This window comes from Montipora capricornis, chromosome 12, assembly GCF_036669925.1.
Source record: "Montipora capricornis isolate CH-2021 chromosome 12, ASM3666992v2, whole genome shotgun sequence".
In the NCBI taxonomy this organism is placed as follows: Eukaryota; Metazoa; Cnidaria; class Anthozoa; order Scleractinia; family Acroporidae; genus Montipora; species Montipora capricornis.
Window position 1 is genome coordinate 18,535,949 of NC_090894.1, and position 26,090 is coordinate 18,562,038.

General features: G+C 37.8%; 3 protein-coding genes across 4 annotated transcripts in view; 2 read left to right on the forward strand and 1 right to left on the reverse strand.

The window, feature by feature from the left end:
* The first annotated feature begins 2,725 nt into the window (after positions 1-2,725).
* LOC138025917 (N-terminal kinase-like protein) lies at positions 2,726-17,991 on the forward strand. 2 transcript variants are annotated; one of them, XM_068873054.1, is made up of 18 exons: positions 2,726-2,948; positions 3,022-3,081; positions 4,801-4,881; positions 6,010-6,120; positions 6,770-7,005; positions 8,154-8,400; positions 8,858-9,016; positions 10,341-10,448; positions 11,326-11,439; positions 12,228-12,317; positions 12,497-12,559; positions 12,807-12,995; positions 13,173-13,251; positions 14,014-14,172; positions 15,498-15,637; positions 15,791-15,874; positions 16,470-16,625; positions 17,088-17,991. In XM_068873054.1, exons 1-18 carry the CDS (start codon positions 2,817-2,819, stop codon positions 17,442-17,444), a joined length of 2,565 nt encoding a protein of 854 aa, XP_068729155.1. In that variant the 5' UTR covers positions 2,726-2,816; the 3' UTR covers positions 17,445-17,991. The 2 variants fall into 2 exon arrangements, with proteins under 2 accessions (XP_068729155.1, XP_068729156.1); XM_068873055.1 differs by having other exon boundaries at positions 2,736-2,886.
* An 88-nt stretch (positions 17,992-18,079) lies between these two features.
* Positions 18,080-20,864, reverse strand: LOC138025920 (uncharacterized). Its single transcript, XM_068873058.1, has 3 exons — positions 20,684-20,864; positions 19,759-19,893; positions 18,080-18,419 (listed from the first exon to the last, which is right to left on the reverse strand). The coding sequence occupies exons 1-3, from the start codon at positions 20,804-20,806 to the stop codon at positions 18,324-18,326; spliced, it is 354 nt and encodes a 117-aa protein (XP_068729159.1). The 5' UTR covers positions 20,807-20,864; the 3' UTR covers positions 18,080-18,323.
* A 26-nt stretch (positions 20,865-20,890) lies between these two features.
* The window catches only part of LOC138025919 (CCR4-NOT transcription complex subunit 9-like), a 6,545-nt gene continuing 1,345 nt past the window's right edge, over positions 20,891-26,090 (forward strand). The window contains exons 1-8 of the mRNA XM_068873057.1: positions 20,891-21,044; positions 21,666-21,793; positions 22,756-22,808; positions 22,904-22,971; positions 23,711-23,798; positions 24,321-24,427; positions 24,876-24,971; positions 25,332-25,430. Coding sequence (XP_068729158.1) covers positions 21,021-21,044; positions 21,666-21,793; positions 22,756-22,808; positions 22,904-22,971; positions 23,711-23,798; positions 24,321-24,427; positions 24,876-24,971; positions 25,332-25,430 — 663 coding nt within the window. The 5' untranslated portion in view covers positions 20,891-21,020. The remainder of the gene's footprint in view (positions 21,045-21,665; positions 21,794-22,755; positions 22,809-22,903; positions 22,972-23,710; positions 23,799-24,320; positions 24,428-24,875; positions 24,972-25,331; positions 25,431-26,090) is intronic.

The following is a 26,090-nucleotide window of genomic DNA, read 5'->3' on the forward strand; positions in this document are numbered from 1 at the left end:
GGTAAATTTCAAAGATTTGTTCAAAATCTAATGTTTTGATTATTTTATTTGAGTCCAGAGAGTCGCGTGATTAGGTTAATTTACGCGCGAGTAACCTTTGGCATGGCATGCCTTGTAAAATGCCTTGTAATATTTTGGCCACGAATCACGACAACATTTTGTTGACACAAGCAGGAAAATCCACAAAAGTTTTTTTTTCGCCGCGGTGTTTTATTAGATAGAGTAGGTTTTTCTGAGGTATACTCATTATGTTTTGTCTTGGCGCATCTTAGCCTCGAGTCAGGGTTTCAAAGTTTATTTTAAAATACACCTATACAATAAGAAAGAAATACACTTTCCCGCAATATAGGCGGGTAGTGTTTACATTTCTACTATGGAATAAAACTATACAGAAGAAAAAAATATAGGTACATTGCATGAATTTAACTTTTCTTAAGTATGTGAGTTTACTGGGTGACCACTATAAATTACCAAGGCAACTAGGCAAGATAAATATTTGATTACGTAAAATGGAAATTAATTTTCATTTCAATCAAATGCTCACTCGATAGAAGTTTGAACGGGGGCACTCTCTTACCGATTCGATTCCCCGGTGACATTTGAAGAGCCTGTGCTTCTCCGTTTAGTGCGAACCTTTGTTGTCTTATGGATTAATGGTAATGTACACTCTACCTGAACAAGGCTGGTTTTGCCAGTAGAAATATGGTACATTACCTATAGTAAATTATCAAAGCTACGTTGTGTCGACTTTTTGCTCAAGATATTTATCCCACTAAAGCCTAGTTTTCATATGTCGGCAAAATCCCAGACCATCGGGGATTTCGCAGTTTCCCGACCGTCCCAGATTTTGCCGACGTATCGGAAAATCGCCAGATGCTTGTCCTAGATCCTTCCGATAGTGACTTTGGCGGAAAATGGAAAGTGCGCCAAATATTGAAACATGCAATTTAGAGGATTTGTAACGAGCTAAAAACCATCGCCAACGTCCCCGAAAGTACAAATTTGAGTTTTCATATGTCGGGAATGATCGCCGACGAACGCAAAAATCTGGGACACGTCGGGGAAAATAGAAACGCTTTCTATCTTCCCGATTCGTCCCCGACCATCCCAGATCATCGGGGATGTCTACGATTTATGGTTTTCCTTAGTCGGCAAAATCTGGGATGGTTGGGAAACTGCGAAATCCCCGATCGTCTGGGATTTTCCGACATATGAAAAATAGGCTTAAGGGCCGGGTCATTTGCCTTAAACATGAAAAAACGGTCTGGAGGCCAACGAGTCTTTCCATCATTTCATCAAGCCAGTTACTTGATTGCGTAACAACTATCTCCTGCAATTTCCAAATCCCGGGCCCAGCCCCGTTACGGTATGACCCTCCAGAGCAGGATCAAGAGACTTGCTCCACCACACTGCACTCACACCATGCCTACACAAGCGCTATCCGTTATTTCATGTCTCTATCCGTTACAACACGTTACACGCCATTATTCCACGTTACTAGCCGTTACTACACGTTCGTGGCCGTCACTACTCAGCACTAGCCGTCACTAATCGTCACTAGGCATTACTACACATCACTGATCGTTATTCCACGGTACTTGCCGTTACTACTGGTCACTAGCCGTCACTACAAAGCTACACAGCACTAGCCATTACTAATCATGACTGTAAGTTATTACACATACTCGTCACTCGAAGTTACTACACATCACTAGTAATACTCAGTAACACGGTTAACGGGAGGCTACTAGCTATCACTAGCTGTCACTACACAGCACTAGCCATCACGTTACAAAACTTCACTAGCCGTTTAATCAGTATAGTCTACGTGAATAGACATTAGCCCTCGTCACTAGCCGTCACCTTAGAGCACTGGCCATTACTCCTGGTCATTTGACATTTTCCCACGTTACTGGCCGTTACTGGGCACTCGTCACTAGAAGTCACAAAGTATTCACTACACAGCACTACCCTTTACCGTGACACAGCACCAGCAGCTATTACACGTCACTGGACGTTACTTCACGTCACTAACCATTATCAAGTTACACGTCACAATAATAATAATAATCATCATCATCATCATCATCATCATCTTTATTATGCTTTTGTCGGTGTACATTTTTTTTACAGTCTAGAAGGTTTGCAATTTATAATTAATTATATATAACAGTAATAATGGGCAAGCCAGGAAGCTAAATGAACCAGTTGGTGTTCTTGTTAGCACCAGCTGTTACTGCACAGCACTAACCATTACTACACATCACTGGCCGTTATTCCACGTTAGTAGCACGTTAGAATGGATACGCAGATTTAACTATGTGTGACATAGTTCAAGTCTGCGTATCTATACATATATTCTAAAGAAACTGTGGTGCTGCGTCGGAGAATTTGAACTGACCGTACAGGGATTCTAAAAGCTGACGTTCGAGCGTTTACAGTCCTTCGTTAGAGCGAATCCAAGAGATCTGGATTCGCTGTGACGAAGGGCTAACGCTCGAAACGTCAGCTTTTAGAATCCCTGTACGGTGGTCAATTTACATTATCAACTCAGTTGATAAAACCAAATTTTTAAGATATATGTAGATGCATTGTTAGTGTGCGCGAACCCGGAATCATCCAGTAGACCAGGGTCTCTTTCCGCCCTGAGTAGACCGAAGGCAAGGAATATTTGTGTCATTGTACATGGCCACGTAAACTGGCATGATGTGAAAAGTACTGGGCCCTACACCGCCACGAATACAACAAGAAACCATTGAAATGGGGTGAATTTTTGTTGATTTTATCGTTTTGGTCCCTTTTTTCTCCCACATAACATGCAGGGGTTATGGAGTTTGATAGGAAAGATTGGAACTGGCTCTGCACAAAATTTTCCGTACGAAATCGGTGAGAAGATTGGGAGTCTCGAGGACAAATCTGTCTGGACATTGTATGATGGAAAGAAGAAAGTAGGAGTTCAATTATTTTACCGTGCCGTAAAATAAATTTTCCACTGACTTGTTGTTTAACATTGTCTTCTAGGGTACGGGAGAAACTGTGTCTGTATTCATTCATGATGTAAAGACGTCCTCTGAAGACAAGGTATTAGCTTATTTTAACAAACAATCGCGAGTCGAATGTACTGTTTTGATAGTAGCTGATAGTGTTTGACATTATTGATCATATCTTTTTCCCTGCTACAAGTTGATTTGATATGACAGTTTTGCTGTGTTAGGGTTGTTTCCCACAAAATTATGTCAGAAATCCCAATTACTGAGAAGTGTTAAATGACAGAGAGAACAAAGTTGCAGCCAAAGAGCTGGAGCTGTACTAAATTTTACAAGCATGCACTGAGTTTAATAAAATTCCGAAGTCGTCCCCAGCCACTTTAATACATGCATTTGCATGTCACTGAATAAGGATAACGATTATTTAATTTAGACTCATTTTTCAAAAGAGTGGAGAGTGTCAGATGCTAACATTATATAGTACCAATTTTTAATAGAAGTGTTTTTATTTCCTTCCAGGAAGACTAGCTTTATTTCTATTTGCTCTCTGCGATATAACCTTAATTAAGTTCATTATGATCAAAGTCATCTAATTGTTTTAAACAGGATGAGTGGTTTTAATGTGGTATCAAATATAATAAATATTATATCATCATGAAATTAAATTAACTACATTGGTATGCACGATTTGGTTGTGTAGTCAAATTTTATTTCTTAAATGCATGTTAAAGTTAAAGTGCACCTAAACCCAAATATTTTTTGTTCCTAATGTAAATCTCCCCATCCAAAGCAAACATATGCCAGCATTGTTACGCACAATTTCGCTTTTTCTGTGCCGTGCAAGCCACGTAAACTTGGCAGAACTAGCAGTAATTTGGACCCACGACGGTGATGCAAGAGGCATGGGTCTATTCTCGATTTTACGTCACAAACTGCTTTGCATTCCTATTTTCAAAGAAATTTTGCATTGCAAAGCAGTTTGTGACGTAAAATCGAGAATAGCCCCATGCCTCTCGCATCACGGTCGTGGGTCCAAATTACTGCTAGTTTTGATACCTTTGCGTTTATTGCCCGGCAGATAAAAAAGCGTAATTTGAGGTAAGAATCGTCAAACAAGTTTGCTTTCCGTGGAGAGATCAATATTGTACACTAAAAATATTTGGGTTTAGGTGCACTTTAAGGTATAACAAGGGAAAAGTTGGTTTCGTTCAGAACTCTGACATCTTGTTAGAATTAAATTCATAATAAGAAGTAAAATAGAAAATGGTGAGATATTCTTCAGTGAAGTGACAATGTAATTTTACAGGGGGTCCAATGTGTATATATTTAGGTAAGCTGTTAGTAGAGGAGCCACATGCACAGTAATTCAAATATAGATCATATATTAATATTTTATGAGATGTATTTTTATTCTTTTATTCTTACTTATTTCAAGTGGGGGTAGTCTGATCCCAAATCAACTGAGCAAGCCATTTGGTGGGAAAATGAATTGAGATATGTACATGTATCTATTAGTAATTATTACCATTGGGTTGGTTAATAATTTGGTTTTAAAATTACATGAAGGGTACCTTCTGTATAATTTTTTTGATGCAGAATACATGAGCCAAAAACAGTAGCAACTTTGAACTTCGTCTGGTTTTACAGAGGAATTCATTATGACCTGAATACTGCCTTCTTACAAGTTGGCTGTGACACCAAGTAAATTGATAATGAAAAGTACATTTTGTAGACTTTGAACAAATGGGTAGTGCAAGATGATTTATATTGTTATTTACATGTTAATTTTTATCTGTTATATTTTTATCACAAGGTTCAAACTGCAAAGCTTGCTCTCAGAAGACTGAAAACTCTTCGCCATCCTAACATACTACGCTATATTGACGGTTTTGAGGTACATTCATTGAACCGTTTCTTTGAAATAGGATTCAAACATACCAGCTCCAAGGCTGTTGCCTAACAGGAGCCCGGTAGCCTGGGGCTCCCAAAGAATAGCTCTGGGCTCCTTAATTTTTCACAGCAACGCCTTTCACTTCATATTTTGGGCTCCTAAGTTCTCAGCGTTTAGCTCTGAGGGCCCCTTTAAAATTTTCTTAGGCAGCAGCCTTGAGCTCCTTTGTTAAATGTCTAGTACTTTTATTTTCTGTACTGGTAATTGCGTGGATGGAAAAATAATTTTATACATTATCATCTCATGTTTTGTGTGTTCAAGTTTTTTTGGAAGACTTTTCCAGTTTAGAGCGGTGTCAATTGAGTTTTGAAAGTAATTAGCGAATTGCTTTGGTTCAAAGTTCTCACGCCACTTTATCAACCAATCAAAAGTGAAACAAAAAACCAAATGTGGCTTGCGCATGCACATTTCCTATGCTTTGTGTCGGCTACGTGTAATTACTTTGAGTTTTGATTGGTTTACTGAATTTTTTCCGTCCTTTTTGATTGGCCAATTAGAAAGTAATTACTTTGTTTTTGGTTTAATGTATGACACTCGATTGAAACTTGCTCTAAACATTGTTATTTAATTTACACAGTGGTACATGTACATTTTTAAAAGTGTTGGGACATATCAAATATATACTCATCCTATATGCAGAACCAATAAACATGAAAATCCCTAGATCTCCTCTGACCCCTCTGACTGGTGAGGTGTCCCATGGATTTCTCTCATTTTTTTACAATATATATCTAATCAACCAGGTAATTACATGATAGTATTAAAAGGTACATAAGATGGCTGGATGGCATTAGCCAGGGAAAACAAAATTCTGGTAGTGGGACTACCTTCCTTACAACGATATAAAATAAGGTAAACTAGTAACTCTCTATTTACATAATGCTAATTTTGAGCAATAACTTAAATAATGAATTTTTGAAATAATGATTTTAACCTGTTATTAATTAAAAAAGAGGATTGTGCATATTTCTTTGATCTTCTGCTGCATTACAATCATAATGTACATTGTATTGCTGAATAAAATGAAGTTGTAAAATGAAATTATTATTGAACCTATGTCTTCTTTTCCAGTCAGACACAGTGATTTATTTGGTAACAGAGCTGGTAAGACCATTAGATGTGCAGCTTAGTGAAGGAGAGAGTTGTGATGTGGTTATTTCTTGGGGCTTGCATCAGATTACAGTAGGTTTTTATGTACATGTATATCATAATTATTATTGTGACATAATGGTGTTCATGACTACCATGTACATTATTGCATTGTAAACCTCTTTTCTAATAGGCTGCTTTGGAAAATACCATAATACTCTTTGTTTGTCCCCCCAAATTTTTTAGAAGCATTGTTTGTATTTTCTCTTGGGACCAGAGAAACTGGAAACAATGCTCATGCAAAATTTAGGGGGACAAACAAAGAGTACATTTATAATAGTATTTTCCAGTGGCAAATAGAACCATAGCTAATACTCGGTAATAATAATAACTCCAGCAGAGAGTTCTTTTGGTTATGCTCTAATTTTCGTTTGAATATTAGAACATGATTGTTGGATTCTAAACAATCCCAACTTAAAAGAACTTTTTATTGCATTCTATGCAAAAAAAATTGTAATCAGTTGACAGGGACGAAGAATTTTCATGTTGAATAAACATTTAACTGGATTCATATTGCAGTTGTCTGTTGTGTAACATCAGAAACATCTATAAAGCCTTCACTTTGTAAGGTGATACAACACTGCTGCCGATAGCATAATTACAGTACCTATTTAAGTGTTGACAGTTTGAAGTCCCCCTACAAAGCTTCTTCAAGTACATTTAGTCATTCTTTGTATTTAAGGTTGGTCTCAGTTTTCTCACAAATGACTGTAACTTAATTCATGGGAATGTGTGCATGGCATCCGTTTTTGTGGATGTTGCTGGAGAGTGGAAACTCGGTGGAGTGGAATATCTCAAGCCAGTGGAACCAGCCCCCAATTCAGTGGAACCTGACCTTCCTCGTCTTCCAGTTTTACAAGTTTACGAACCTCCTGAGGGGAGAAAATTTGACAAAGCCAACAAGAAGATTGAAAAATGGTATTTTAAAAAAATTAATGGTTTTATCACTGACAGTAAAAAAATAACCTCTTACTATTAAACCGAGAGTGAGGGCCGCACTGGGAAATATTGGCCCGAGGTTGTGGCCTGCAAAAATGACCGAGGGCAATATTCCCCAGTACGTTACAATAATACAATACATACTTAATTGACCGCTCCCCATTGGGGCTTTTCAGGGCCAATGAAACAATCAACGAAACAGAACACAACAACAACATCAATTGTTAAGAATCCCAACTGGCCGGAGGCAAACCAGTTGGCTGTTTACAAGTGCAGCTGGGAAGTTGAACCAGGGACTACCAGGAACAAATTCAGCGAGTGGTCAGAGCGGGTCTTGAACCCGGGATCTCCGGATCTCAAAGCAGGTGCCCTAACGACTGGGCCACACTGCGTCCTACATTCCTGAGCAAGTGAGGTTACTGTAGTAAGTTGTTTATCATGTTAATGCATGGTTACCCCCAATTTTCTTTTTGGATAGCAAGAGCACTTGCTAAGTTCTGCTTTTTCCGCGTAGTTTTGAACTGCGCAAAAATATCCCTGTATTAATAAGCATCATCCATAGGAAATCCGAGTATCTCGAGATGCGCAGAACAAATGCGCAAAAACAATAGTAGGCACCATCCTTAAAACGTTTTGTTTTTCGCTCAACTTGAATTACCTGGGAGAGAGAAATATACTGTTTCCATGGTAATGGTCCATACTGTAAACTCCAGACTGAAAAACAACCAATCAGAGTGCTCCATAATTAGCCTGAGAATTGCTTGCCATATAATAATGTTCCTTATATAACAAGCAAAAACATATTTATTTACTGCTTTCCTGGATTGGTTTGATTAAGTGATTGCAGAAGCAGTGTGATGCTACTTGTTCACCTTTTATGCAGTTATTAAAATTTAGCACCAATTTGAAACCACATTCCCTTAACCCACTGACTGAAATCAAATAAAAATCCAGGTTTTCCCTGTTTCAAATGCCAGGCAACTAAATCCTTGAATATGGTTGCGTAGATAAATCCTTGGTTTCTCATTAGCGTACTAGGAAACTCCCTACAATTAAATGCATGCCATGTTGAAAGAAAAATCCACTCCACTAGAGAAATGACAGCAAACTTAATACTTGACTTGCAGGTCAGCCGATATGTGGGGTTTAGGCTGTCTAATATGGGAAGTATTTAATGGCTCTCTGCCAAGAACAGGGTCACTGAAGTCTGTCGGCAAGATACCAAAGAATCTGGTCTCTGACTACGTTCAGCTTGTTGGTGCCAACCCAAAAAGCCGACCCAATCCTGCAAAATTTCTTCAAGATTGTAGAACTGATGGGCACTATCTCAAAAACAGCTTTGTTGATGCCAATTTATTTTTGCAAGAGTTGCAGGTTTGTTTAAGTGGAATCTGCCTTACATTGTAAGTCACCGTGATGCCTAATACTAGGGACTTTAAGCAAGGACGACAACCACAGCTATTAGAATGCCACAAAACAATAGGTTTAATTAGCAAAAAATGCACGCCCAGCAGCATGGTACAAAAAGATGGTATTAACTCATTTACATGTATTCCTGCAAAGATTACAACATTTTCGGACGCAAATTCCATGTGAATTGCTCGGAGGTGAATAGCAAAGGACATCTGGAGTTTGAGTAGCCAATCAGTGTGCGAGTTCAAAGCTATCCACTGTTTTATTACATACTAATATTTTAATTATCTGGACTTGTAGATCCCTTTGTTTTGGTGTTCTTTTAACAGTTTGTGGCCATGTTATTAATGTTAATTTATTGTATCAGTTATTTATTTCCTTTGCATTTTTTGTGACGTTTTAAACTTATTATTGACAGATAAAGGAACAGAAAGAGCAGAAGCAATTTTTTGTGTCTCTCAGTTCATCGTTAGACTCGTTTCCTCAACAATATTGCAAGCACAGGATTCTCCCACAACTGCTGAATGCTTTTGAATTTGGATCAGCTGGCTCTGCTGTTTTGGGACCACTTTTTAAAGTAAGACCACAGTCGTCCTCTAAATTTAACAGTCTGTACATGTACCTTGTAGACTAACTGTGCAGATACCACACAGGTCTTTACAAGTTTTAATTGTATTGGACTACAATAGTATAGGGTGCAGCTCTGTTTTATTAGGATTAGGCTCCATTGTTTCTGTTGTATGTTTTTGTGTTCCTGTTGTTTTCTGAACCATTTAAGAGGACCGTTACTAATATGATAATTTATTATTGGACTAGAGCGGTTTTCAATTGAGTGTCGAAAGTAATTAGCGAATTACTTTGGTTTTGCATCTACTTCACTCAGTGATTGGTTCAAAGTTTTCGCGCCACTTTTTCAACCAATCAGAAGTAAAACCAAAACCAATTGTGGCTCGCGCGTGCACATTTTCCCGCCTTTTGTGTCGGCTACGTGTAATTACTTCGAGTTTTGATTGGTTTACTGGATTGTCTCCGTCCTTTTTGATTGGTTAAAGTAATTACTATGGTTTTGGTTTTACGACACTCATTTGAAAACCGCTCTAATGGTATCTGTAACTGTTACAGTATCAGATACATGTTGATACTAGGTAATAATTATGATTAATTTTTTTGCTTATGGCCAGCATTTGTGACAATAAGGTATACCAGCAAAGCTTTGTGCAAATTGTTCCTTTTAATCGAACCAACCACATATTCAGTAAATTCTTCAAAACAGATGCCAACAACATAGAAAATGTTTTTAACTTCGTAACAACCAAGAGTGAGGTTGTTTATTATATGTCTAACAGAATGGTTCTGAAGAAGAAAAAACTAATGTGCATAATCCATAATCAGCTCGTGGGCATTACAGGAGAATAATGCCCTAGTGCTTAGCTGCTCATAGCAAATCAGAGCATGCAGTATATTGGCCAGAAACACTCACACCATATAATAATGAGCATTAAATAATTATGTGTTCTAAGACTACCACTAGGTGACCCCAAGCAATTTGTTTGATAGCAAGATTTGCTGGCAGTTTTTCACTTGGCCTGAGCCAGCTCACATGCTGACAAGATAGATGCAAACAAAAACCTTAGCATCTAAATTGGCCTAAATAAAATAATTGTTATTAATGATTAATGTTGTTAAATGAGAAGATCAATAAATCTGATTTTTTGGAAATAGAATTGACATCGCCAGACAGTGTTGTTGCATTTCACCTGGAAAAAACTGTTCACCCTGCTATGCATGAGTCTGGTGTTATTATTAATGCTGGTGTTGTTGTTGTTGTTATTAACCACAAGTCATGACCTTGAATCAATCAATGACTTATTGCAGGCTGGTTTTTATTTTTGGCTGCACAGGTAGGAAAGCTTTTGGATGCAAAGGAGTATCAACAAAGGATTGTACCCTGTGTGGTCAAACTGTTTTCTTCCACAGACAGGGCTACACGGATCAATCTACTTCAACAGGTGCATTACAAAAATCAATAGTGAGAAACAAAATGACTACTAACCCATTCACGTCAAAAGCGCCCTGAACTGACGAGTAAAATCGTCTGGCATTAATTAGCCATGAGAGTAAAATCTATAAAGCTGTCTCACTCTCTGGTGGGGAAGAGTTAACAAGAAAATGTCTGGTCAATGTTTGAGAAAGCGTCTTGCAGGCTACAATTTTGAACAAAACCAGATGGATACTAACCTCAAGAGAAGACCAACAACACCCCTTCCACCGCGGAGTGAGGACAATGTGTGAGCCATGGGAGTCATGCAAGCCATGGCTGTGAGCCATGTGTATATTTTTCCTGTGAAAATGAGTGCTTTTAAATTTAATGGAAGATCTTTAAATTCCCTGTAAAGCTAACAAGGCAGGAAAACAAACAAATTTAAAATTTTTCAACCATGATCCATAGTCTGCAGTCTCAAAGGAGCAACCAACATTTTTTTTAACTTAATTAATGCGCTTTTCAGTTTGCACAATGCTATCTGAGGAGGTGCAAGGAACAAATTCTTCTCCTATTAATTAATTAATTCTGATTATATAACCAAACTTTTTAAAAGAAATGTAACTAAAAGTGCCCTCCTTTTTGGGATCATTCTAACTTGTGATGAAGAAATCACACAACATAAGCTGCAGCTTAAAGGCAAAATTGAATGCACAGTGACAACATAACAATAAATTTAGTTTCTTGTGATGATGGCATGAGTCATGAATCATGTTTTAAACAGGAGTCTTCATAAAGTTGTCTCATGAGTTTCAACTTTATTTTAATTCTATTACACTGTCACAACATTATGGCAATATGCATGAAACTACATAAATTTATATCAATTTACTTATTTTATTCAGCTTGATAACTTTGTTCAGCATCTGAAGCCATCAACTGTTGAAGAGCAGATCTTTCCACATGTTGCCTTGGGCTTTGGTGACACTGTCCCTGCTATGAGGGAACAAACAGTGAAGGTGCAAAACTTTTTATATTAATTTTGTGTTCTCCTGTACTGTCCTATGAATGCTTCTTTTGCATGAAACTTGTGCACTGATTCCCCAACTTTATAGAGTCATTTTAATTACAAAAGAGGCTTATTGGAGTGCTCAGCTGTTCTCTTTAGCACCCCACAGCTTAAATAAAAGGAAAAAATTTCATTCAAAAAACAGAATTTGTTATAATTAGTTTCCTTTTCCGTAGTGTACATTCCTACATGATCAATCATTCTAAGGCCCTTTTCTTGGATTTAGTAAGGCCTTTAGGCATTAGGTGAACTCAAAGGCCCTGACTGGGGAGCTTATTATGATTAACATTGTTTAAGGGCCCCTCCAAAGGTTTTGTTAATTTATTTGCTTCATTAATTTAACTTTTTTGTCGTCTACTAATTAACACCTCTTTTTGTTCTTCTTTTTTGTAATCTTATACTTTTTTCACAGTTGTCACTTGTAATTATGTAAGTGTTAGCGCCTAAATCTTATTTAAGTTTAGTTTTTATTCAAAAGTTGTAATAACTAAAGAAGGTCTTTGACTGAAAAGTTTTATTAAATTTTTTAAATTTTAAACTTTTTTTGCGTCAGAAGTTGTCCGTCCTCACTTTTGTTTTTAACTTTCTACAGTCATTCATGTTGTGAGGTTTGGACTAGGAATCTTGCTAATCCTCCTGACGTGGTGACACCTTTGTTGGCCTGAGAGACTCGCTAACAGTTGTATATAATTATGTATATATAATTAATGTTATTTATGTATTTCTTTGCTTTTGCAGTCCATGCTGCTTTTAGCTCCAAAGTTAAGTGAAAAGGCAATCAACAATCAGCTACTCAAATATTTTGCTAAACTTCAGATGGACCAAGAGGTATAAGTCTTCCTTTTGGATTGCATCATGTGATAACTTCTGTCAGATAAGGTTAAAATAAAGATTAAAATTATTGGCATACAGATCTGCAGTGACGTATATGGGTAATGAACAAAATTTATGTTCGAAATATATATTTGAAATAATTATTATTGTTATATTATTAATTCAACTCCTAGGCTGGTATCAGGACAAACACTACAGTCTGTCTGGGAAAAATTGCTGTCAACCTACCACCTTCAGTATGGAAAATTTTCTTGATTTTCAAATTTTACAATACCTATTCATTCAGAAGTAAAGAATAGAACCAGAAAACTCAACAGTGATACATGTATGATGTCAAGTAAAACTAGGATTTGATCCCAAGCAACCTTGTTGGAAGCCAAGTGCTCTCCATTTTACCATTCCTGCTTCCAAAAGTAATTCATTGTATTTACCTGATTGTTTGGACTGTTTACGTAGCGATTAACCGTTTCCATTTTGTTTCAGTCCCGTCAAAAGGTGTTGATCCCAGCCTTCCTACGTGCACTGCGGGATCCCTTTCCTCCAGCTCGTACGGCAGGTGTTATGGGCTTTCTTGCCACTGCTGAGTTTTTCCGTATACAAGAATGTGCAATGAGGATCTTACCTGCCTTGTGTACTCTAACCATGGATCCTGAGCGTAAAGTCAGGGATCAGGTATTGATTACTAAACATCAAAATCCTGAGCATATAGCCAGATTGAGTTAAGGACCAAGGCCACTATAGAATGAAGAATGTAGTCTTTTCTTTTATTCAGCCCTTTAAGTTCATAGTGTGTCAGTTCACGTAATATTGAAATTAGAAAAGTTTATCACATGTGATTTTTTTTTACAGGTATTTAAAGTAATTAAACTTCTTCTTAGCAAACTTGAAAAGGCTTCAGAGGACCCTGAATCTTCTGTGAACGAGGCTGGTGAGCATTGGTTGTTGTGGTTTGCTTTCATGAAGAAGAAAGGAAACAAAAATGATCATTATGATGATAATGGTGATGATAGTTTAGAATATTTTTATAATGCCTGGATGGATTTTGTCTGAAATGGCTGACTTGAACAACCACCTTAATATGACTAGAACCTCAAAATACACAGTTGAAAAGCTCTGGTCTCACTTTTATCTCATTGGCAAGTGGCAAAAGAACTTACCTCAGTTGGCTGTTTGTACCATGATGATGTTATTTGAGTAGTACAGTTTACCTTGAGATTGGGGGAGTGCTACTGGGTTGAAAAAGAATGTCACTTTCAAGAGATTTTTTTCCCCACCCCATGCATCCTGGATAAACATTTGTCAAGATGAAGAAGCACCTACAGTATACCTGGCATTGGCTGATGGGATGGGTTGGTGGACATCACTGTCAAGCTCACACACAGCTGAGTGGCCTGGATAACATGCTTTTTCCTCTGGACTTCCAATATCGTGTGTCTTTTCTAGTGTAAAACGTTCCGAAATTCGATCACTTCAAATTTTCACTTTCACATGTATATCAATCAACAAAATTACTTGAATCGCCCAGACATACGTACTGTAATGCAATAAGAAAGATTTGTACAATACACTTTCCAACACCCTCTTGCTAAGTGGTAGAGTATCTGATTAAGTAATTAATATTAATCATTATTATACCCTATCCTGTTAAGATGAAAGAGAGGTCAAATTCTAACACTGCCTTTCTTTGCAGTACCAGAAGAGCAAACAGCTCAAGCGGCTGCTGGGGGCTCCTCTTGGACTGGGTGGGCTGTTAGCTCGCTCACTTCCAAATTGTACCGTGGAGGAAACACACCCACTGGGTCAGCTGAACCTGAAAAGAATAAACGCACTGACAAAGAAGAAAATCCAGGTAAGGCTGGATTACAGGGCTGCCTTTGAATGGGTTCTAAAATAAAACTCTTTAGACTTTTCTTAAGACACCTATTGGAAGAATGGTCATAGAAACATCACGCTGAAAAAATAATCCTCTTCCTATAACAGTGTAGTGAACAGAAATCATATTTATTGTTATCAATTGATTGCAACAGTTGTCATCACATAAGGCACTTATACTTAACCAAGTCGTGCAGTTAGATCTAGACCAGTGTCCTACTAACCATGCAGATTGTCCACAGTAGCATGTCTTTTATTCAGATGAATTAAGTAATTATTTTTAATTTATTGCCTTTGGCAGTTCATTGAGTGAAGTGAAAAATTATGATGTCAGGTTATCATGAGTTTGAAGTTGTTTTGTCTTCGTGTGGCAAAGGAAAGGGTAAAATCCTGGAAGACTTATAAAGATATTCTAGGGAGTAAATTATCATGGTTTAATGTGGAAGTGCAATGTTTGAATTATTGGAAGGATTACATTTTTGCAAACATTGGCCATGTAGCACTTTTGTTTGAACAGACTTAACTGATTACAGTGTAATGTGAAGTGCTAAGTATCTACCCCATATGAACCATGTGAGCGCTGCTTTAGCCCTACTGATGGAAATGGGCCCACAAAAGGACAGAGAAAAACTCTGACCAGGGTGGGAATTGAACCTACGACCTTTGGGTCAGATCACCACTGCTCTAACGACTGAGCTACAAGGTCAGACGGGAGCAGGCCGTGGGAACTGACGATGTTAAAGTCACCATAACGCTCACATGGTTCATATGGGGTAGATACCGGTACTTAGCACTTCACATTACACTTCACATTACACTCACAAGTCTGTTCAAACAAAAGTGCTACACGGCCAACGTTTGCAAAAACGTAATCCTTCCTTGTACTTGTACATGTTCATTTCCATGACTTAAACATCATCAGTTCCCAGCCACGGCCTGCTCCCGTCTGACCTTGCAGCTTAGTCAGTAGAGCAGTGGTGATCTAACCTGAAGGTAGTGGGTTCAATTCCCACCCTGGTCAGAGTTTTTCTCTGTCCTTGTGTGGGCCCATTTCCATCAGTACTAAGGCTAACCCTCACATGGTTCATATGGGCTAGATACTTAGCACTTCTCATTACACTCTAATCAGTTAAGTCTGTTTGAATCATTGGGATTTTTTTAAAATCCAGTTTCAAGCCCTTCAGTCTACTGGTCACCAGATGATAGCAATACCCTCTGTGGAATAACCATTGATGGCAAATAATTTTTTACTCTTAAAGTAAAGATGATTCATAGATTCTTATGAGAAGTTTACCTTGTCAGACAAAACAGCTGAGAGTAAAACTGTACACAAAATCCCAACTGATTCAAAGGCAAGAGAAGCTGCACCGAAAGAAAATGCTAATGACTCAGGCAGTGATTATGGAGAAAACTGGAGTGGAGACGAGTGGACTGATGCTCAGGTATTAACACCGAGATGCTGTGCTCTGTTCCCATTTTTATTAGTTCCAAGAAATCATATGGCTGCTATATGCGTGTTGGTACATGTATGGCAGACCTGACATTTTTTTTATTTTTGCTTTATGTGGAGTGTTCATATTAAAAATGCTTTGTAGGAACCAAACCTAGATGATCTGAGGAGTGACCTGCTTGCAGCCAAAGAGGAAATGTCAGCATTTCAGAGTGCAGAGAAAGAATTGGTAAAATGTGCACTTTTCTTTACACCAGGAAAAATTAATTCAATGTAAGGTCAGAATTTTAGGCCATTGTTTCCTTTGCATTGAGAAAGTAGAGCTGTTAAAAAGTAGAAAAATTTCACGCTGTTACCTCAAGTCAAATTTAATACTAGGACATCAAGACCCAAAATTCAGGTTGCCTTTGCAATGGCCAATCAATTAACGTACCGGTATGTACAAATAAGGATGCCTCAAGTGCTTTGGGACTTCTCTTTGAAACCCCCACTTTCAGAGAACACTTACATGTATTCACCTTTGCATAGTTGCAGTTTAGTGAGCAGGCAACAATAATCTTATCAACACACAGTACCTGGTGACCCAAAATAAAATTATTACCACAAAACAACCCCAGTTGGGAAGCCACCACTAACACCGGTTATCGATTACAAAAAAAAAGAGCCATGTAAAGTTAGAAAATATGTGGTCAATGTTGTATAAAAGAGATAACAGTACATGTAGATTGAGATACTAGTTTGGGGCACTGGAGTTGCTATCCAAAATGACGATGATGATAATGGCGATTAATTTTGTAACATTTCATGTTTTTGTTTGTGTCCAGTCAGTAAGACACTCTGCCAATTCTGCTGGCATTTCTGGTGAGGAAAGTGGTAGCGACTATGGTGATTGGGAGAATGATGATTGGTCTGTTGATAGCTTTTCTTCTCCAAACATGATGAATAAGGCTTCTCCAAGCAAACCTAAAGAGAGCACTGAGGTACCTAGAATGATCTCTCTGAATTTGGTGTGCCACAGTCAAGTACATTGTACTTTATCAAAACAAAAGTCCCGACATCAAAGACTGGTTTTGCTACTTCCAGGTTTTGTCTTCCTCCTGTTAAGGAACGAGTTAAAACCACAAAATAATTATTATGCTGCGTTAAATTTTCCAGAAGAGTTAATCCTTCTCTCCCTATTACTTGAGTTAAAATGTATAATCCATTGATTCCTGAACCCCTCCTCCCATGGTGTTACATGTATGTACAATTATTCTGGGGTAAAAGTAGACTAATTACAGTATTATTCTTTTCTAGTACATTGATACCAACAGTGGTAATAGTGCCAACTGTAATTGTATTGAGGAAAAATCCTCAGACTAATCTGTGAACAGAGAATAATATCCAGCCTCACACGCTCTAAAATTTAACCAGACTTGTTATTTCTTGTTTGTCTGCTGTAGGAAGGGAGTAAAATGTCAGTGAACAAAAGCCTGGTACAGCAAAACAAGGGTAAGCCAGTGAATTCTAATACAACTGTAGGAGATGCATGGGACACAGGGGAATGGGGATCATTTGATGAATCACCACCGACTGGCAGTGCTCGTGTAGTGGAGTCTCAAACAAGACAGATGACAACAGATGATGGATGGGGTGAAGATGAGTGGGGATCAGAAGACTGGCAACAAGACAAAAAGAGTAAAGCAGAACTTGCCAAAAAGAAAAGAGAAGAAAGAAGACAAAAGCTTCAGGCTCAGAAAGATAAACGGGCTGCAGGAGTTAAGGGCCCAATGAAACTTGGTGCGGTGAAAATGCAGTAAGTCATTCATTTGATGGTGCTCAATATGACAGACTTGCTGACGAAGGTCAAAAGGACGAATAAGAGGAGCGACGATTTGTAATATTGCTTGGGGAAAGAGACAAATCAAGTGACAATTAAGGATAGAAATGACAGATCTAATTCACATCAACAGTACAGGGGGTATGTGAAAGGTATTGAGACAGATAGAAACCTTTCTTGCCCTACAGTAACAGTAAAAGAAAAAAAGCAAATGTTGGACTTTGAAACTATGGAATTTCCATAAAGGACAGATAAGAAGGTACGCTGGTCTGTGGCTTTTTGGAGGGAGTATCGTTCACTACTTAAAAGGACATCAAAATAGAGCTTGCGCACTATAAGACATGCTGTTGTACCCTCACTTGGGGGAGTAGGTTACAGTACGTTTGGGTGACCCTTTCTTCAACTGTCATACAATCCCTTGAAATGCAATTTAAAATTCAAACGTGTATTACGTTAGTTATATATTCAAAAAATATTTGCAGATAGTTATTGTCTTGTTGAATAAAATTATTCTTTTGTAAATGCTATTAATTAACAAGATTCCTTTTTGTAGATACAGGTAGCATCAAACTTTGCCACCTCAACTACTGCCCACCATTATGATTCACACATTGGTACATGTATTGTGCCATTTAATAATTTACAATGTATCAATTTATACAGTAGTTCCTGATAAGTGGAAACAGTTGCGTTATTTGTGAATGTACACTTCAATTAAGTCCTTTCACAGTAAAAATTATTTTTCACGAAACTGCTGTGTTTTCAAGGAAATCTGCCAACTTGCTCAGTTATGCCAACGAGTAGTATTTTTTGTTGTTTATCAGTATGGTTTAAAACGTCTTGTGTTGAGTTTGCTTCTTTACAAGCCACGGGTCCTGCTCTCTTGGTCTTGGAGCTGCTTCACAACACAACCTTTAAATGAAGTTAGTCGCACATCAATCTCGCCTTCTTCAAGCTTGAAAAAATGCATGGAGAGAAAATTAATAATTTTGAGTGACCAACAGTTTATCCATCATAATACTGTGTTTAAAGACCTATGGGAATGTTTTCGATAGCAAGCCGTTCTAGTAGTAGTGTTCATTGATACAATGTACAGTTGTAATGTGAAAATTGTGGTAATAATGTTAGAGAAAATTACTATTAACTCTAACTTGTGATGCTATTACAGTGTAGTTGCCAGGAGGAAGGTGTTCATTCTGCCACATTTTCTTCACAAAACCATAGAAAGTGACTTTCTTTTCTAACAAAGATTTTGATATAACCTTGTCAACAATAGTTCAGCCTAGGAGAAGGGCTGGAACCAACAACCTAAGTGAAATCTATTTAACAAATAGATTGCATGTTGCCGTGCATCTTTTCAGTATTAAATAGATCACAGATTACATCAAAATGTGGTAAGTCAACAACAAAAAAGTGGTGGTGTCACGGATGTTCTTACCACGTTTTGATGTCTTCTGTGATCAGTTACCGGTACTTTGACAGATGCACAGCAACATGGAATCTATTTGACAGTTTTATGTCATAAAACATAATGTTCTGGACTCGTAGCCATATGTGGGTTAAGTTTGTTGTTGGTTCTTTACTCTTCCCCGAGAGGGTTTTCTCCGGGTTCTTCAGTTTTCCCTTCTCCTCAAAAACCAACATTTCTAAATTCCAGTTCAAACGGAAGCAGGAACTCCCTGAAAACCACTTTTGGGTGAGTGGAGCTTCCTGGGTAAATATCACTAATTAATTATGAAAGAATTAAAAGTTTTTGATGATGATATCAGCTATATGCAGTGGATAGTGATTTATCCAGCAGAAAGTGCAATCCATTGTTTGAACAACTGGGCCAGATTTATAACTAACTTTATCCAGTGGATAACTCGCTAACAGACGGCTACATTTGTGCCATTACTGTGAATATGCACACTCTAAGCACATATATAAAGTAATTAGGTATGTACAAAAAGTTTAATGTTTAAAGTATTTTTCATACTCTGGATAGTGACTAATATCCACTGGATAAAGTTATCTGGCGTTAGATCAACTGCGGCCTGTCCTCTAGAATAAATCATAGGTGAGAACCAATCAAAATGCCTGCATTAATGAGCTTATTATGTAATATTAGCTATTGCCACAAAACAGTGCTGATATGTTCCAAATGCACTTACAAATTAACCAAAGTGCTGCTTGTTAGCTTTTCTAAGCATATATTCAAGCTGTGCTTACATTGAACTCAGTCATTTTATGGCACTAAATGGCACATCACTTTTTGTTTTCCATGACAAAGTGAATAAAAAATAGGTACTTACTTCATCCCAGGCATACAGCTCATCATAACACAACTGTGAAATGCATTTCCTTGTGCACTTTATAAGTTCTAATCCACCATGACCTTGACATTTGGTTGCTTCACAATCTTTTTCCAGAGGCAAATACTTTTTTGCCTAGAAAGAATAATGAATTATTAAACTGGTGTTGTGAGTATAAAATGAGAATTCTGTGATCAATGCCCAGATATTGGGGGAGTTCCTGTGTTTTCAAATTTCAGCTTTCCAACCCTTGCATTATTGGGTCCCTGTTGAGATTCCAACAACCACCCATGGATTGCAGACCTTGTACAGTTTTTAGTCAATCATCTCTGGCATTCATAATATTTTACTGCACAACTCAGCAACTCAGGGAGGTATCCTGGTGAATATTCTTCCACCAAAATGGCGCATTTCCCCATTTGAAAAAGTAAAATTACGGCTGTTTGAATTAAACGTTTCCATTGATATTGTGTGTACAGTCTGCTATTGTTTAGCCCGCGAGCGCAGACGTATTTCCGGCGGTCGTTTCTCTTCCCCGAAAAATAATACGTCTGCGTTCGCAGTCTATTGTTGTGCTATCTTCAGTTCTGCTAAGGCACTCATTAAAAAAAACAAAGGATCTGTGAGGCTAATCCAAATTACTAAAAGGTGGTTAATAGTACAACATCGGACCACTGACATTTGCAGCTAGGCCCTCTCCACTTTCCAAGATAGCAACCAAGTCAATTTCTTTTTCACTCAGGGCACCATTGCTGCTGCTAGGTTTCCACCCAATAGAGCTAATGGGGGAGAGGTAAATGTTTTGATTGATTGCTGGATCCACAGCACTTGGACAAACTAAGGTCAATTTCTTTAGATCTATGCGAGTACTAGTAGAGGAGAGAGCAAGGAGAGAGCTATATCACTATCTATGCCAAAGCCTTACCAGTCGCTGCTTTTTTCTGAAGTTGTAGTGCTTAAACTGGAAGACCTTTGTTTTCATAGAATCGATCAGAATCAATAAAAACAGCAAGCAAAGAAAATAAGAGATGGATTTTCGATACACCATTTGAATTTGATAAATGTTGGTCGGCCAATTGGTCGGCTAAAGGACAGCCATATGACAAGGGATTGGGGATAGTGTTGGATACTCTTCATGTATGATGATGCCAAGTGACGGTGTGCGCAAGGGAGAAGCCATGTTTTATCTTTTGAAACAGATCTAGAAACACACAGACGTTGGATTTAATTTAAAAAGTAGACTGATACAAGAATACTCCGTCATGATGCATCAACTTGGACAGCAGGTTAGTACATGTTTCAGTTTTTTATTGCTTCGGAAAGTACTTGGGATTCATGATCACCTTGTAAACAAAAGTGGGGATTGGCTGCAGTACGTTCAGTTTATTCGTGATTAACAAGCAACCATTTTGCTTTTATTACGATGTCAATGTTAAGTGAAGTGAATATACCAATCTTAACCGCTCTTTCGTTTTTTATTTACCATGTTTAAACCATTTAAGTTGTTATTTGGTAGTTGCCAGATGATTCCTTCACAAGACGTATGAAACTCCGATCTGAGTAGCAAATCGGTCAGTGTCAAACGCAGACTGCAGACTGCAGACCGGGGGTAAAATGCCGACTGAGGTTATAATTTAACTGTTGAAAAAGCCCAAACCCATTAGAAATGCTAACAGTAAGGCCTAAATATTGTTTTCGGCCTAATTAGGCCTAAGCGTAACATTTCTAAGGGGTTTGGGCTTTTTCAACAGTTACGTTATAACCTCAGTCTGCAGTCTGCGTTTTACACTGACCGTAGCAGATAGATGTTCTTGAACTAGTCTCCTTAAATTTATTAATTATCAACCTCTGGTCCATTGAGCTTTTTAATAACAGATAATGCATAAACATATAATTTGTTTTTGCAGAGGGGTTTTCCTCATACTCACCCCACCCAATCATCAGGTTTGTCTGAAATGGAAAGAGAGAAGATTTACACTTGGGTGCTGGAACTTTCCAGCCCAGACACAAGAGAGCATGCTCTCTTGGAGCTCAGGTATGAAAACCAGAAAGCGGGTGGGGCCCAGTGCTTTGGGCGATTGCCTTGAGATCCGGAGATCCCTTGTTCAAGGCCTGTTCTGACCACTTGAATGTTAAATTTGATCCTGGTTCAACATCTGGGCTTCACTTGACTGTACATTTGTAAATAGCCAACTGGTTTGCCTCCAGCCAGTTGGGGTTCTTAACATTATCATTGTTGAGGTCGTTCTCTTCTGTATCTTTGGTCCTGATTAGCCCCTGTGGGGAGGAAGTGGTCAATTAAGTAACCCTACCTCAACTAGCCTTGTGTGGGCCCATTTCCATTGGTAGGGCTAATGCTCACATGGTTCATATGGGGTAAAAAACTAGCACTTCACACGACACTCTAATCAGTTAAGTCGTGTCTCTGAGATAAATGACTAGTTTAACAGCCTTATTTGATTTATTAGCTAAAAAGAAAACAAAATCTTAACTATTATATCTTGCCTTTGAAAAGTGTTATGCCAACCTTATTGTAATCTTATTTGCTCAAGATTGGGAATTGAGTTTTCTTTCATGGTGTTTATCTCTTTCTTTGTAACATTGCCAAAATGGCAATCCCTACTTACTGTAAGATACTGGAGCTAAAAAAGTGTGAAAGTGCATTTCATGTTTTAGACTTGGCCCCTGCTGGTGTACTATAGATTTTGTTATTTTTGTTGGTAGTCTTGTTGATATCGCACAAATGTTATGAATAATAGAGTGCTGTGGAAGATATACTGTCCTTATTCAGGAGATGTTATTTCAAGACAACATTATGCAAGCCAGTCCATGACTATTTCAGCAGAGGCAATAATAATTGTATTATTTATTATTAATTGTTTGGAGGTATAGAAGAAACAAGGCTCTGTTCTCATTGTGTGCATTGATTAAGTTGCACTTAATTATTAGTTTGGAAAAATAATTTAGGTGTCCTGTACATTTTTATTTTTGTTGTAGCAAAAAGCGAGAAGTTGTTCCTGACTTGGCCCCTATGCTGTGGCATTCATTTGGTAAGTTAAGCTTTCTAAATCTTACCCCTTGTAGACTTTGTATAACAAGCCATTCTTCTTATTACTTTGTGTCATAATAATTATTTGCTTTGCAGGGACAATCGCTGCATTGCTACAAGAAATCGTCAATATTTATCCCGTAATCAACCCACCAAATCTGACAGTAAGTATTTGTGTTTGCAGTATGTGCTATTATGTATGTTGTGGTTCAATGTTTTCTTGGTTTACAATTTTTCATACTAAATTAGTAAGAGTTTTCTAATTGTCTAAGTTTCATTATGATCATAATCTGAAACAAGACAAAGTGGAAGACGCAAGTGGAGAAGGAGATCAAGAGCGTTGGTTTGGAGAAAAAGGACGCCATGAATCGAGCGAGATGGAGAGTGGGAGTTAGAAAGAATGCTGACAAAGTGGGATAAATCCAGCCACCCCTGTTTACGGGGATAAACCCGGATCAAAATTGGATTGATGATGATGATGACCCAAATATAAAATTGAACCATATTATGTATCACTATATATGATAGTGGTAGTACTACTTTGTTATTCCTCAGTAAGTCAGGTAGAGGAAGGAGACTCTACCAGCCAGCTTGACATTTCGTATTGAACAAAATAAAAAAAAAAACAGGTTTGGACTGACTCATCCATTTCTTTGGATGAGCGTTAAATCAAGGAATGTTAAGGCAGCTGGCAGAGTCTCCTTCCTCTTCCTAACTTATCCAGGAAGATCGAAGGAGACTCTATCCGCAGGGTAGTTTGATGTTTACTTAACCCTGCAGACCACACTTTGTTAGCTGTGCTGGGGTAGAAAAACAAAATAATATACCGGTAATTAATTTGACGTAATTATAAAGGATATGGTTTCAAGTGAAATGAAAACTTTTGTTGTTACTGATTTCTAGGCACATCAGTCCAATCGCGTCTGTAATGCATTGGCTTTACTGCAGTGTGTTGCATCTCACCCAGAAACTAGATCGGCATTTTTACAAGGTATGTTACATGTACATGTATATCCTGGGTGGGCACATTGTATTGCTTTTTAAAAAGACAGATTTTGAACAACATAAACTAAAATATGAACCTGTGTAAAAGCACTAGTAGTTTGATAACAAGAGATTTGAACATGAAGAGTGCTCCGAGGAAGGAAGTGTGTTTTTTGAAGCTAGTAGTTCCATTTCCAAAGTTTGCTTTAAGCCATTGACCCCTCAAATGCCCTAGGAAGCCGGCCCAGTTGATGAGTAAAATCATCTGGCCTTAGAAAGAGTAAAATCTGTTTCCCTGGCAAGTCTCACTCCCAGGGGTCAATGGGTAAATATCATTAAGGTTTTGATTAATTTAGTGTTGCTGACAATCGAAAGGCAAGGCAAACATATGAGACCTATAATAATAACCTTGATTGACTTGCCTTTTGGGAAACTACTGAAATATTTAAAAAATGTACACACTGACAAATTTTGACAGTAACACCAAACTGTTGAATGTTAAAGTACTTACTCCAGTTTTGTTTTACAGCACACATTCCTCTTTTCCTCTATCCATTTCTTCACACAACAAGCAAAACAAGACCATTCGAGTATTTGAGGCTAACAAGTCTAGGAGTTGTAGGTGCTCTTGTCAAGGTGATGTCACAATTATAAAATAGAATATTGACAAATCATAGAAGTTATTGTGGAAGTAATGTGCAAGTAATAATATTATTACTTTTAATTATTACAGTAGTTGTTTGGGAGGCGCGAGGTTAGAGTGCATGGTTAGGGTGCTCGACTTCGGATAAAGTGGTCCGGGTTCGGGTCCTGGCTGGGGACATTGTGTTGTGTTATTGGGCAAGACACTTTACTCTCACGGTGCCTCTCTTCACCTAGGTGTATGAATGGGTACCGGAAAAATGCTGGGGTAACCCTGCGATGGACTTGCATCCCATCCAGGGGGGAGTAGAAATACTCCTAGTCACTTCATGCTAATGAAACCAGAGATAAGTGCCAGCCTGATGGGCCCTCTGGCTCGTAAGGAGAGACTTTACTTTACTTTACTAGTAGTTGTTTGACAAGTTGATTTATTTACTTTTAGACTGACGAAGCAGAGGTCATCAACTTCCTCCTTACAACAGAGATTATTCCTCTTTGTTTGAGAATTATGGAATCTGGAAGTGAACTCTCAAAAACGGTAGCTGAAAAATAAATAATAGGTTATGATACACTAACAAAATAATCTGCTGTTGTTCATTTTCTATACAGTAACAAATTAAAAGTCCAGTCCTTTGCTCTTGGCAAAAGGAGGGTTAGGAACAAAAAAATTGAGAAAGGGAGGCCCAGGGATGACCTGCATGGGTGACTATTAAAGATGTTTCTGGAACTGGGAATGTTAAAGAGGCTGTGTGATCAAAAAAATCACTTCCTCTTTTTCTTATTATTTTATGTAGAGGAAGGTACCTGTAACCATGTTTACCACATGTAAATGTACATGTATATGCTGACATTTTCAATTCTCTGACATTTGATAAATTATTATTTTTCTTTCCCACAGGTAGCAACTTTTATCTTGCAAAAAATATTGCTGGATGAGACAGGGCTGTCCTATATTTGCCAAACATATGAAAGATTCTCCCATGTTGCTATGATCCTGGTAAGTTTCCAATACTATGAAGGTTTAAAGTGCCGCTGTGATTAAAAAAAATCGCTTGAACCTTTTTTCCTTCAGATTTTGAAAGTGATATTAAATGTAAGGAGAAATGTAGACTCGGAAAAATATCCGAGTCCCATCTGCGACTCGGACATTTTCCAAGTCTACATTTCTCCTTACATTTAATATCATTGTTGTTGATTTTGTGTTTTGTGTTTACTTAACACCTGACTGGCAAAATTTTGAGCTTTGATTTTTATCCAAAGGATGTTTACTTTTAGTGCAAGTTTTGGATTTCATGGCCCTCAACGTCATTTTGTCCTCGATCCAGCTCTCTCAGGATCTTAAAGTTAGTAATGGCAGACCATTAAATTTAATAGGAAAACTCCAGTTAAAATGAACAGGTGTCTTTTTGAAATCAAGGCTTAAAACTTTGGTCACTTAGTGTTTAGTTAACATAGATTTGAAATCCAAAGAAAAATAAGAATTGATGTTTTGGTTACAGGGGCACTTCAATAGGGCATTGCAGGACTTTTGTCAGTCTCCAGTGAAAGCCATCTATTTTAGCATGTTATATGTATTAGTTACAATGTATTTAAGTAAGAAAAGCTGGCTGCATACTTGAGCAACAATGAACAATTTAACACTAATTCCCTCTTATAG